Genomic DNA, 14114 nt, shown 5'->3' with positions numbered 1-14114 from the left:
TTTTCTCAATGACAAAATATTTTGCTTTCAGCGATATATGCACCATGTTCTTGTTACACTTTTCGAGTCTTGGTTAGAGAAAGAAAACAGAATTTGAAAAAAACGAAATTTAAAAATTTGAACACGGTAGAAGAGAGTCTGATGCCACCCAGACTGTATCACATCTCGCTCCCTGCAAACAGGTTACAGTCTTTTCCTTGGTAATAAGCTTGGGCACCCCTTCAGGTGGTCCTACTTTGCTTCAAAGATTACAAAGAGTAGGTGCATGCGATGCTTTATTCTCCAGAGCAGAGATTTTTGCTTCAAGACACATAGCCTTTTGCATAGCTTGATACTTCCAGTTCACTTACATTTTGGCAGTGACTGAAGGCATGAGATGTGAACCACCCCTGCAGTCACCATACAGAACTAAGCTTGAACCTCAAAAAAAAGTGACTAAAAATGAAAGTAAAGTGAACAACCATAATTTCATGATCTGTATGTGAGCGAAGGTTCACAGCTAAGATGGTTTAGGAGAGCTTGAAAAATTTCTCTAAGGACGTTCAAGTTTCTTGATATTTTTGAGCCTTCTGTCAACTCACAAATTTGATTGACACTGGTCATCAAATTCAACAGTCATCAGAGAAGACTTGACAGTAGTATTGGTGGACATACAGCAACAGCACTGAATTTCTCATTGGCTTTGGAGATCAAGCCAAAAATATAGAAAAAAGGAAACCTATAGAATATAGAAACAGGAAAGCTCTAACTAGAACCCCTTTCAAACTTCTCATCCCAAACCTGCAAAGTCTCATCTTCATCTGATAATGAAAGTCTCCAGAGGTCACATGTTGGGGTGTCAGAGATAAAGGGTGCTATTTCTGTGGGACTCCAACAGCTTCAAAACCACGTGCAAAGCTTACCATTTCCCCACAGAGCATCCTTGAAGAAGACAAGTCGTGAGCCAGCACTGAGGGCTTCTCTGATGTCCATACTGAGAACACACGATGCAGTGACTGACACAGCAACAACTCTTGGAATCCCATGAACCACATTTTGCAGTGTGGAGTCAGTCACAAACAACAAAATATCTCTTTGGTCTATAGGAACATTGTGTTTTGTCTATGATTAGAAAAAAACCAAAGATACAAAATTGGAATGCTATTGGTAATTTTTTTAGTAGAAGGAAAGACTAAACATCTTCATATTTAAATAACTCATAAAACTGACAGAAATTATTACATTTAGGGCTTGTACAGGATAATGAGTCAAAGCTTTACTAGAATTTTTTGGTATTCCTTATTTCAGATACAAACCTTAAAATCTCTACCTTAAATTAACTTTTCGAGGTTGACTCTCTGGACTCTTGGCTTTACCTCAATCAATCATCACACTTTATCATAATTTTCATGGACTGTGCATGGGATTTGAAAATATATTTTCTAAAAAATATGTATTATATTGTACATATGGTATGTATAAAAAGTTACTTGGATGGTTTTTTTAAGACTTACATAATTTTTGTCTTAAAAAAAATAAGGAAAGAGCATTTCTACTACTAACATTATTCCTCTGTGGGCACATTTTCTAGGCACTATTATCAGATTCCCAAGCATAACCAAGTTGCAAAGTGGAGCTTTTTCTTTCAGCTGAACAAATATCCCTAAATATTCCAATGATGCATAAAGTTAAGGAAGTAGGTAACTCCTAAGTAAGAGACATATGAATCTGCAGTGACAGTGTAAATTTTCTGCCCCAGACAGGTACAAAAATATCATATCAAAGCATATTTCATATGCACCAGTGCAACGAACGTGCAAATTTTAGGATTCTGATATTTTAAAATATCTAAGATTAAATTATGTCATTAATTTAAAATGGTTTTGTTACTCTTTTTAATTAGGCTGCTGATCAAAAATGAATGCTTAAAACATTTAACTGAAAATTAAATACTGTAAGACTGGAAAGACGCTTAGAATTTTATTCTCAAAGCTACATGTCTTTAGCAGAAAGTAACAAAACCCTCAAAATTTTGTCTTTGGTTGAATTCTAACCTTGAAACCATCAGCCACACTAAACATAGCTCCCAGCTCTTAGAGCAAATGAGGTAATTGCAAATAGTAACTGGAAAAATTCACAGCTCAGATATCACAGTTATGCCTTAATACAGCATATGCTGCCTATTGCACCGATGTTGTTTTGGCTAGTAACTACATACATTTGGGCACCTCCTCTGCATAGATAACATTAGGACAGCTTCAAAGAAAGAATTTTTACATCTGTCCCTTGAGAATTACTAAGACATTAAAAGCTGCCTTTCAGAAAAATCATCCAAAAAGTAAATAATAATAACAGCAAAAATCCCAAGTCACTATAAAATCATCATCTTACTATGTGTGACAATTTGTTCTGAACAGAGAGGACACAACAGACAAATAGCAGCAGGATTGAGTTACAAGGAAGGACAGCTCCTTAACCACAGATGGAATATATTTCCTCATATTCCTTCTGAACCACAGTTCGGATTCAGAGTAATAATAAAAGCATATTTCCATTCTTCCTTCACACAAATTAAGTCATTAATTTAAGTACTTAATACTATAGCTAGAGAGAGTAAATACTAGTTTTTAAACTACATCTGAACTAGCTCATGTAGCAGATTATTTAATAATAAATCTGCAAAACAAACAAAATCATTGTCCCTTCCTCACTTACTACAACTTGGTGATTTTGCTTGTGAAGGGTACATACTCTTGGCAAAGGCAATGGCAGGATACAAGCTGCTGTTTGTGATCTTCTGGGAGGACTAGGCAAGTAATACACTAACAGCAGGTAAATACCCTTACATTCCTAAAGTAGTTATCCAGAAAGTTAAACCTAAGAAGAATATTTTCCATTGCTTTTCCATCATTACTTTCAAAAAACTTATGAGCACTCATGCTGTTCACTTATGAAAATTTAGTGCTTACAGTTCATCAAATGAATAGCCAAACAACTAATAAAACTACTAGGAGCAAGAAAAAAAATCATAGACCTTTATTTCTGCTACTCAACATCCCATTCTTCAAAATCACATCTGTTCCTGCACGCTTCATCTTTTCTCTAATTCAGTGATGAAGTGCTTTTACACAACATTACTGATAACCCACATCACAATTTCGGATGCAGGCATTCCTGAATTCAAAGATGTTTGGCTAGGATGCCCCTAGTCTGCAATTTTATTTCATTTTTCACTAGAAGAGTTTTTTTGGAAATAGGAGTTTATGCATGTACGTGTCTATCTTTCTGCTGGCACACTGAAGATCCCATCCCGCTAGCCCTAATTTCATGTTTGCAAATGCTCTGTTACATTCTCAACTAGCACGGAGAAAACACAAGAGATACCCCTCATCTCAGTAGTTAAAAGTACTCCCTGCCTAAAAATTAAATCATAACTCATTGGCTTTTGAAGCAAAAGGGCAAGACCTAAATTAAATTTATGTCTCAAACTTGTGGGAAGCATCTCCAGCTATTTTTCTGGCCGTTCTGGAATTTCTTTGTCTTTGGTTCATATGCTTTGATTCACACTTTGTTTCTTGTGGAGCTGATGGACAATTGCAAATTATTCTCTGCTAGAATTCAGTGCTGGCTTAACTAAGGATACAGTCGCCAGGAAAAAATAAATAAATCAGCAACAAAAAATTCCTTTAACTACTAAGGGAGCTAGCAACATTTTGAAAGAACATCGTAGCATCATTCAGAAACAAATAAAACATAATTGTAAGCTTTCCGGCATAGTATGGATGGCAGATGTATTTACCTAAGAGTTCCTCCCTTTTACTACTTATTGGACCATAAAAGCCAAATTTGCCTGAGGGTCTTCTATGTAAGTCAATGAAAATCTCCCACACACTTGCATGAAAAGAGCAAAACCGTATTTTTATATAACCATCATCTGTTCCATTCTATCCCCCAACACACAACTGACTGGGAGCTTCTTGCTATGTTCCTAAGGACAGCATTTAGCTATAAATTGAGCCTCAACTAACTTCCTGCAAGCTCCTCTCTAGGGTGCAGTATTATCTCTGGTTAGATAGCAATTTACTCAGGAATAATTAGCTTTCTAGACTGAATGGCATTGAAACTGGAGATGCAGTTCGTTTTACCTACCCACAAGCATTTTAAACATGGTGATAACTCTGCCTGTACAACACTTTAAGATAATCCTGGCAGTGGGGTTACCCCTAAACAAGATGAATGCTCTTCACATAAATATTATGCTGATTTTATGTTGAATTCATTGCTAAGTAAAAAGATTACCTGCAGCCTTCGATAGAGCACCTGGGCCCAGAAGCTACACCGCTTGTTACAACCATCCATCTGAAAATAGCACAAAAACAGGGAATGAGAAAACTGTGATACCAGAAATCCAGTGGTAAAAAGTATTTGTTATCTGATTTGTAAAGCAGATTACCCGAAGAACTTCCTTTAGACCATGAACAGCTGGTGGCTGGTACAAATTAGAAATCTGTTCTTCCTCATCCACTTCCACATGTATTTCACCAGACTGAACAGTAAGAATGTAACAGAAGCTGGGAGGAGGAAGATTAGTTGTCATCTATTAAAAAATAAGAAAAAGAAATGTGACCATAAAAAAGGCACTTTAGTTTGGCTGGTCAAGTTTTATAGTAATAGGCAAAATGAACAAAAGAATTTACATTTTAAGATGGATAGGGAAATAAAATTATATGGTTAACAACAAGGACTCTGATGTAGAAGATGAGTTAATAAACCAACATTCACAAGTTGTAAGTGAAATTAGCTTGTGTGCATCATTCTTTCCATAATCTGACATTGATCCTCATCACAAAAACAACTCATAACTTGGCACACTTGACAAACACAGTGACTATTTCAAGGTGCTTTTTGCTGTTTTGCGTACTTTTATTACGTGGTAGGAGTGCGTCCATTAGTCTTTTTTTTTTTAACATCCATAGCTTTTCTGAGATTTGGGGACTTTTGCATGTGGGTGGGTTTTTGTGATAGTAAACAGCTGCCGAACTTTTAAAGCTGCCAAATTAAATCCAGGACAGCACAAGGAGATAATGAAGAACAGGAGTGCAAGAGCTGCAAGAACTGCTCTCTTTGTGGTATGCCAGATTTTTCTTCTCCCCTTAAAAAGTACCATGACGTAACAACTTTATCAATCACCACTTAGAGTGGTCCCAAGCTGGAAAGACTTCTCAGAAAAGAAAAGACAATGCTAGAAGATAATATTTTTGCAAATATGGTAAAATATTCTTTTAGCAATGTTTGTTGTTAATAAAACATTTAATTTAATAGAACAAACATGAATCTATTAAAGACAGTTGCCCACCCATTAAAAAGAATCTGCTTAAAGAAAAATAAGAGCAAAGGAAGCTGATACCCAAACTCTGCTTGCCTCTGACAGCATTAAAGTAGGTATTTGAATGTACATAAGGCTCAAAAGAAATCAGTTCCACAGATCTCTTCCCAACAGCATTATCATCATGCTGGCAATATTATTTATGTACCTATGTATAAAACTGCTTCCATAAAACTGTGCATAAAACTATACTGTTTGTATCAAGAAAAGTGTATCTCAGTTGAAAGAACTCCACCCAGCCAAAAACGTGGAGCATCAGAATGCACGTTGTAATTCTTTGTGGAATTAATTACTATTTCAAACCCATAACAGAAGTGTAAATTACATGACTATGGAAAGTTTCCTCCATTTTTACATTGCTAATAAAAAAGAAAAAAAGAAGACATAGAAGGAGTCATAACAACACCAAACATTTAAGAGCTTTGCCTCAGCCATAGATATTCCCATTCTGTTGCCCACATTATTTTAATGCACAAACCCATCCATTCCTCCGAGACTTCCAAAATATTTAGATGAAAGGGAGAGTCAAAAAGAGCACAGCTATTTCACTGAGTTTCAGTCTTGATTTTATTTATAACTGAGCTTTTTGTTCCTCAGTATATACCGCTGGACAATGCAAAGAACACTTTACATTTTAGACAGAAGGTCCTTGGACTTTAGAAATAACTAGTAATATCCACCTTCAATATTCCCTGGTTTTGAAACTTATTTCCAGCTTTCTCTTTTTTTTTTTTCATATTGACTCCTTTGGTCTAAAACAAATTTTAATACCACCCACTTCTTCCCAAAGAACAGCCTATACAAGAACATCAAGAAAGCCCAAGCTTGGCTACCCAGAAGCTTCTCAAATGATCTCGTATTACCAAAATGACTTGACACGACAGAACTCCTTTCCAAAGGTAAAAGCTGATTGAAGTAAGATTACAGATGTGATTTTAGCTTGCAAATATATGGTAACATCATACTTTAAATCCATTTCTATACTTTCCCACCTCCTAAAATCACAGAAACATTCATTAACTTTTAGTAATTACTTTTGTGTACTTTAAATCCATTTCTATACTTTCCCACCTCCTAAAATCACAGAAACATTAACTTTTAGTAATTACTTTTGTGTTCATCCTTCTAACCTCTCATGAAACAAGTATCAGTCAAAGTCATCCTAACTAGTAAGAGACCTGATTCCAGCAGTCACACTGTCTTCAAAGATAATCTTCAGAAAAGTGCTTTCAAACCTAAGGCTGAAAAGTGCTTTTAAAGAATGAGTTAATACCCTTGTATACAGATTTCCTTGTATATAGATTTCTCAGCAGGCTCCATGATACCTAGTACCTCTTTACTCCTGCAAGGAGAAGAGAGGAAGAATTTGTCAGGGCGTCTTATCATTCTAGATCTAGAGGATTAATAAGGGGCTAATTGCATCATTTTGGAAAGATGATGCTGATCCAGAGGGCTTCAGGTTAGCCTGGAAGGTTGTCAGAATGAGTAAAACAAAACTTGGTAGGTAAAAAGGAGAGTGTTGATTCCCGAAGTAAACATGATTATACCACCACCAAAACTACTAGTTGTGAGTGAAAAAGTTCATATCTATAATAACAAAACTTACCATTTCAGAGTCTTGACTTTGTCCAGGAACTTTTAGAGGCACTACTGGAGGCCACAGACTGTCTATCAGACTAAACAGTCCTAATGCCCTTCAAAGAGACCAATAAAATCAGGTTTAAAATGTTTTCCAGTGTTACGCATCATATTAAAAAGATTCATTAAGAAATCTAAATCTAAACCATTGCATGATTATGAAAGCAATTTAAAATCATATTTGTTTTGTGGAAGCTGGTTTTGATTTGGTCCAGTTGAATCCCCATAGTTTCTGCTGCAGGGTGGAGAGGGAGAGAAGGGATGTATCATATCCAGCAACAAGAAGACATGTTTAATCCTTTGCTACAAACAGCTTGCTACACGATAGAATTCAGGGGAACTGGGGTAAATAGTAGCTTGGGAAGGACACAGATATCAGTACAACCTCTTTTAAAAAACAGCTTTTAGCTATTTAACTATTAAAAAGTTTTGCTTCTAACATTTTAATTTCTATTTTTTTTGGGGGGGGGGGGAGGGTGTTGTGTGTGTGTGTGTTTGCTGGGTTTTCTGTTATTGTTGACAGCTGATTGTAACTGCTTTCCAGAAAGTCAGCAATTATCAGATACAGAGCAACAACAGGCAAGATTTTGCTATGCTAAATACATGTGCAGAGAACTATCTCCTTCCTACACTGCTGATCACTTAGTTATGATTTGTATTTACTCATTTTGCAAGTTCCACACTTTTGATTTAAAAAACAAACATAAAATTAACAGCCCAGCACATTAAGGTAATATGTTGACCACTCTTTAGCAAACCAAGCTGTACTTTGCAGCAGTTCAGGGGCTGCCTTTTGGGTGGAGCATCTTTGCTGGACAGGCAGGAGTAGCCGAGGGAGGGGAAATAGCTACAGATAACCAGCTTGAAGAGGCATGCATTTTTGAGTTAAAGCTCTGAGTTATCTTGTCCCAGTTCTCTGTTCTGTGCAGCTGAAGCACAGAAATCTGGATTTTAACCCCACACTGCCTCCAAGAACAAGTTGTCCGTTCCTCCAATTAAGAAAACCACTATTTCTGAAACAACTCTAAAAAATGAAGTCAAAAACTTGTTAAAAGTAATATTAGCTTCTAAACCCAGCTGTTTAGAAGGAAACCACATACCCTGTTTACAGGGCTGAAGCACATTGCAATATGCTGCTTCTCTTCAAGGGGTCATGGAAACTTTCCTTTTAAAGTTCTGCTTTTAGCTCACTTCTGCTTAAGCTTATTTATTTCTGCATTTCCTTAGTCCTTCTCTGGATCCTTAGACTTTGGGTGTCTACAGGGAGCTTCTCAGCATGTTTTTTCCCTGCCTGTGATTCAGTGTTAACGGTGATGCCTTCGGACCAGCACTGCAAGAAATTTTATGGCCGTAAATCTCAGAGGAGATCCTGGGGAATAAAACTTGAGGCCCACATTTCAGGTAACAAGCTGGCAGACTAAAAAGATGATGTTGCTACCTGTAGTTGTGTTCTCCACATGAATGAACAGACTAGAGACACAAATATGCTGCTCATTTACAGAAATGGACTTCCTGGCTTACATGGCATCATCCCCAAGTCGGTAAAAGGAAAGAGACTGGGGTAGTTTTGGTGTTTGGAGGTTTTTTGTTTAGTTTGGGTTTATTGTTTGTTTGTTTTTGGTTTTTAACACTGATGACATTACAACACACAAAGCAATATTTCTTAGGTATTAAAGATACTTCACAGCAAATCAATCACTTCTTGCTTGACTGGGGCAAAATTTTCTGTTTTGTATTGTACAGAATGATATCTGACACAAGGAAGGCCAATCCCCAGAGGAACTAACTGGTCTTGCTAACTGGGAGATGAAAAAGGAGAGCTACAAAATGAGAGCAAAGCCTCCTGTACAGCTCAGGCAGTTACATAAGTGGCCTTCCTCACACGACCCCAGCACAAGGTCGGAGCACGGATATGAATGTACCACAAACAGTGTGTGTGTGTGCACAGAGACTGCATATGTACCAACCTAGAGCAACTAAGCCATGCTGCTTGTTGCAAGATCCCATCTTCACACAGACCTTACACTGACCCCCCATATGCATTTTAAAGTATTCACAAAGGACATGAAGTTGTCCTTTCTTCTTCAGCTCACTTCTAACTTGTTACCCCATGTCAGAATATCTAAGACATATGGTACACTTTCTTCTGTTCTGTGTGTCCTTTTGGAGAAGGCCATCTACTCTTGAACTAGGAGCACTTAATTAATAAATGTAATTAATTAATTACTAAATGACAGAATTTGCTTACCAGCAGGCAAAGGATCAGTGCTGTGTGGGGTAGGTTTCCTGACCATCTTGGCCCCATCGTTTCTTTGACACCAGTCAGGCCAAGGGCAGGGACAAACCAAATGATTAGCAAGTTCCAAATCACATCCTGCTGTGATCCTTGCCTATGAGCTGGGATGTTCTCTCCTGGAGCTCTCACTCCATCGGTCAGTGTCCCTGGTGGGGAGTTCCCCTCTTGCTCCACCCACTTACACACCTCCAGGAAAGTTAACTCTCTCTTTACGCTTATGGGCTTCAACTTAGCAGAAGGGAGAATGAAGTGGGGGCACTGACAGTGGAGAAATGACAAAGACATTGTGTCCTCCTCTGTCGGAAATCATTATCCTCACAGAAAGAATAAAATGAATTCCCTTCACTGGCCAAGTAACACTCAAACTCCAGTTCAATCTCATTTGAACAATGGGTGCAGTTTATTCAATATGTGTAGCCTTCTTCAGCTATGGAGTCAGGACAAGAGATTAACAGCTGGCTCTGTGCTACAGTGAAGGGACATGGTTAGCACCCATGTGCATATAGAGCCTCTCTAGATGCAGAAGACAAAATAAAAATGTTAAAATTTTGCTCTGTGAGTGTAATTACTAGTTACTTAAAAAAATAAGTAATTTTGATCACAGAAGGACAGACTTCTAAGAAAGGAAAAGCGGAATAAGAAGAGAGAAGAAACAGGCTCAAGGATCAAAAAGAAAAATGAACATGTGAAGTATTTTGAATAACTTTCTTTTTTCTTTTACTTCAGGGACTAGGGCTCTATTGTAGTACTCTATAACTTTGAAAAAAAGACTGAATCTATAGCAGGAAAAGGACAAAAATCATCAATCAGATTCTAAATGACAGACTCAGCTGTCTACTTTCCATGCCAGACTTAACTCTGTGTTTGGTAAAACAAATTTTGTCCCATCCCAAATATGTATGTTTCCACTGTTTAACACCAACACAGTAAGACTACCAGTAACTCCAGTGGAGTGTTACAGTAAAGATTTCCACAGAAATATGGACTTATGACAGGTAGGTATGCCTCTCTTCTGTAAACCCACATCTTCAAGCTTTGCTTATGTATAATGAGATTTTTATATATGTGTGTGTGTATCTCCATATAATATGTAAAATAATTTTTTTCATGTCCTTAATTATTTTTATTATCCAATGTTCTCAAAGGACATCTCTCTCCACTTAAACTTTCTTTGCTAAACTTCAGTACATCTTTTCACTGTATCCATAAATGCACACTGCCTGCTGTGTACCCAGACAGCAGGAAGAGAATTTTAAAGCCGTAATACTGTTAAACAAGCTAAATACATGACTGATAAACCAGTACTTACACTATCAGAACATCTCTGATCCTGTGGAAATTCCATTTATTTCATACTACAGGCTGTGTTTCAAAAGCCAGACAACTTCAAGCTCTGATTTTTCAAAACTGCATTTCACTGATTCTGACCTGACAACTTATTTCATAATTTAATAAGATGATCTTGTTTATTTCTCTCACAAGCATGAAGTTTCAGCTACAGTTCTGCTCCAAGAACTTTGTGTGTGCCATGCCTGATCCAGCTTTTAACACATGGCTTATTAGTCTGAGGGATTTTTCAACTTTAATCACAACAGGCTCAGGGGAAAACTACTGGAGGGAGAAAATACCAGCAATGTCAGAGAAAAGAAGGCACATAAACAGGGAAAAAAGGAACACTATGTAAGGCTTACAGCAAGGAACAGAAAGATGCTAGGATTCTCTTCCAACATCTTCCACAGCTTTGCTCTGAGGACTCAGGACTTGGCACTTCTCTGCTTCCTCCTCTCCTACTTCTTAAAATTTTGTCTAAACCGAAACAGTTTTCCTTGGCAGTGTCAGTCTCAATTATTAAAAACTCAAAAATAAAGCAATTCCTAGCCCGCTGTGCAAAACTAAGGAATTCCTTAATAATCACCTAGACTGCATAAGCTTCAACTTTCAAGGGACAAGCAATCCAAACACAAGGCTGATACTGTAGGCTCTCTCTCTCCCTCCAACTGACCTACTAAGATTTTGCAGCGCACAAACTATGCAACACCACATTTTCTTAGACTTGAGTAATAAAAGCAACAAAATCACAAAGTAAAAATCAGAGCCTACTAAACCAGCATCTTTGCCAAAATGCAAACAGGGAGGAAGGGCTGCTGACCTTTTCTCCCCACAAGTTTTGTTTAGATATATGGAATTATTTTGTTGAATGATTTACATACTTTAATGACTCAATTTTCTACAGTACATTAGAAATTACACATACTACATTAAACCACTGAAATTATAATAAAAAAGTACTTTTGGTTCAATATGGATATGCCTATGTTATTCTCCAGTGCTGCCTACTAAATAGATTAATGATAGAATCACTAAGATACAAGCAGCAGTCCATGTTTATTAAAGAATAGAAAATTCAGAAAATAACAGAGTTCATTTCTGATACAAAAGCAGCCACAGAAATTAATTTTAAAATAATGCAAATATTCAAAACTTCAATGTGATTACTGAAATTATGCTTTAAATGAAACTCAACTTTTAACCACAGCAATTACTGAAGTATTTCAAGACCTCGAAACCCAGAGACGTGGGGTGGATCTTTCAGATGGCAGTCTTTTTGGAGGAGGGAAAACCAAAGGAAGGAAGTTATGACCTCCTTGCTCTGCGGAGAGTTCTTACTATTACATTTCCTGTCTATGTCTAGCAGTTGAAACACGTACTCATGCAGCAGTTAGCAGAGGTCCTCTCTTCTGAGGACACAGCAAAATGAAGAGAAAGTATACAGAGAAAAGGGGAAAAAAGGAGAGAAATTGAGCTCAGAGAAGTATGTGACTCAAATAAAAAGGGAAAAAAATAGAAAAGAATGAAAACCCTCAAGCACAGTAGTGACCACTACAAACATACAGGGAGATTTCACATTTCAGTGCCTAACATTTGAAAGCTTAAAATGACAAACAACAGAAGCCAACTTTATTTGAAAATGCAGAAATTCCTCAGAAAAACATAACACTGGTTGATGAACTCAATATTCAGAGTCTGTTTACTGCAGAGGAAAATGCAACAGATAATACAGACTGCCATGAATTAAATGTTGGCTCAAAAGCCAAAGCTTAGGAGTTTATGTATCCTTCAAAGTGTTTTAGCCTATCCAACACAAGGGTGGATTTTAGCACTCTCCATGCAACAGTTGCCTCTTCTTTTGAAGCTTATTAACCATTTTTTTCAATTTAGGGACAAAATTTGCACTGACACCCTGTGTTCTTCCTCCCCCCTCCATTTTTAAATTGCTGTCATCTTTCTGTTCTGCTGCAGAGAAACTCTTCATATTTCTAACATATAAGAAAGCATAAAGAGAAGAAGCAGGTACATCTGCTATACTCAGCAGTAAAGCAACTCAATGATTGGAAAATCAGGTGAAAAGACACAAATTGTCAAAATCCAAACTGTTGTTCTGTGTGGAACTCCAGGTAGGGCTGAAAAAAATAAAATCAGTATTTTTTGTTGATAAAGACAGGTATCTAACTACAAAGATTTTCTCAGCTCATTGAAATTGATTTCTGGTAGGAAGCAGGAACCATGACAATTTATAGGTTATTTACTCCTGAGGCATTTTAGTGAGTGCTCAGTCCCTGCATCTAATTGCATTCATTTAGTTCCTGGTTATACCTGACATACCTGAAACATGCCTGGGACCTATTAAAACAGGAGGGTTGCATGTGCTGCATATGGATTTTTAACCAGCATTCCTGCCTCTAGCAGCACACCCCCAAAATCTCACTTCCTCTTCCTCAAGGGGCTGAATTTAAGACTGACACATGAGGCAGTGGGAGGGTGAGGGTGAGAACATGAGCCTCTAAGGAGCCAACACCACCAGCAGCCTTTCAATTAATATTTTTCAGTCTTCTCCCTTTAAACCACTGCACCTTTTTTCTTCTTTTTTGCTGATACTAAGCATGCAGTCCAGGGAATAGTTGTAGGAAAGGCTAAGAGAAGTATGAATGAGAGGATGAAAAGAAAAGCTGTCAGGAAGCAGATACTGAAGCACACAAGTTCAGTCAGTTGCCACAGTACTGCTTCCTACTTTATCCAACAGCCTCACGAACAGAGTAGAAGAACTGCTGGAAATCAGGCACTGAACAAGCCATGGCAACTCTGCCATGACTCAGCCTGGTCCTTCTGTCTTACAGGATTGCCAGAAACTGGACTGCAAAGGGAAACACAACTTCCTTTACTGGATTGCAAAGGGAAGGAAGGACTTCTTGCAGGGGAGTTTAGGGGAGTATGCTTTATGTGGGGTATGGGCCTGGCTCTGAAAACCACCTAAATCAGTAAAAGACCTTCAAACAACCTATGCAAGACCCTACTACTTGTCAAAGCATACTGAAAACCAATATTCAACATTGCAAGTGTTTCTCTCAATGTAAGGTTACTATAATTCCAACTTTTCACAGAGCTGATCTTTGTCAAGACAGGACGTGGTTGTGTAAGTTCTTATCCCGCTTTTCTCTTGGAACACAAGTGTTTTCTTATCAGAGAAGAAATGTGTTTAGTTTCTTTAGCACTCCTTAACAGTACAGGTCCGTTCCAAAGATCAAGCAACGTGTCCAGCCAGGTTTTCCCCTGTGTGTAGAATACCCCTTATTACAGGCTTATAGGTTTCTAGGCCTTGAAATGAAACTTCAGCTCACAACAGTGATTTTAAAATTGCATTTACAGGAGTGATGTCAAATAGCACTTTAAATTAAATATTTGATGGTGAGGATGGATGATGGCCTGGAAAATTTTCTGAACAATAACAGTGGTCCATTGATGCAAAATGCTTGAGAA

The 14114-nt window shown here is 37.6% G+C and overlaps 1 protein-coding gene across 3 annotated transcripts in view; it reads right to left on the bottom strand.

Annotated features, from left to right (window-relative positions):
• Window positions 1–14114, bottom strand: part of SPIDR (scaffold protein involved in DNA repair) — a 195776-nt gene that overhangs the window by 11058 nt on the left and 170604 nt on the right. For all 3 annotated transcript variants that reach the window (XM_032124810.1, XM_032124820.1, XM_032124828.1), the window contains 4 exons: window positions 6972–7059; window positions 4433–4576; window positions 4279–4338; window positions 903–1101 (listed from right to left, as the gene is read on the bottom strand). In XM_032124810.1, coding sequence (XP_031980701.1) covers window positions 903–1101; window positions 4279–4338; window positions 4433–4576; window positions 6972–7059 — 491 coding nt within the window. The remainder of the gene's footprint in view (window positions 1–902; window positions 1102–4278; window positions 4339–4432; window positions 4577–6971; window positions 7060–14114) is intronic.

This window comes from Corvus moneduloides, chromosome 1 (assembly GCF_009650955.1).
Source record: "Corvus moneduloides isolate bCorMon1 chromosome 1, bCorMon1.pri, whole genome shotgun sequence".
In the NCBI taxonomy this organism is placed as follows: Eukaryota; Metazoa; Chordata; class Aves; order Passeriformes; family Corvidae; genus Corvus; species Corvus moneduloides.
This window is presented reverse-complemented; position numbering and strand designations above follow the sequence as displayed.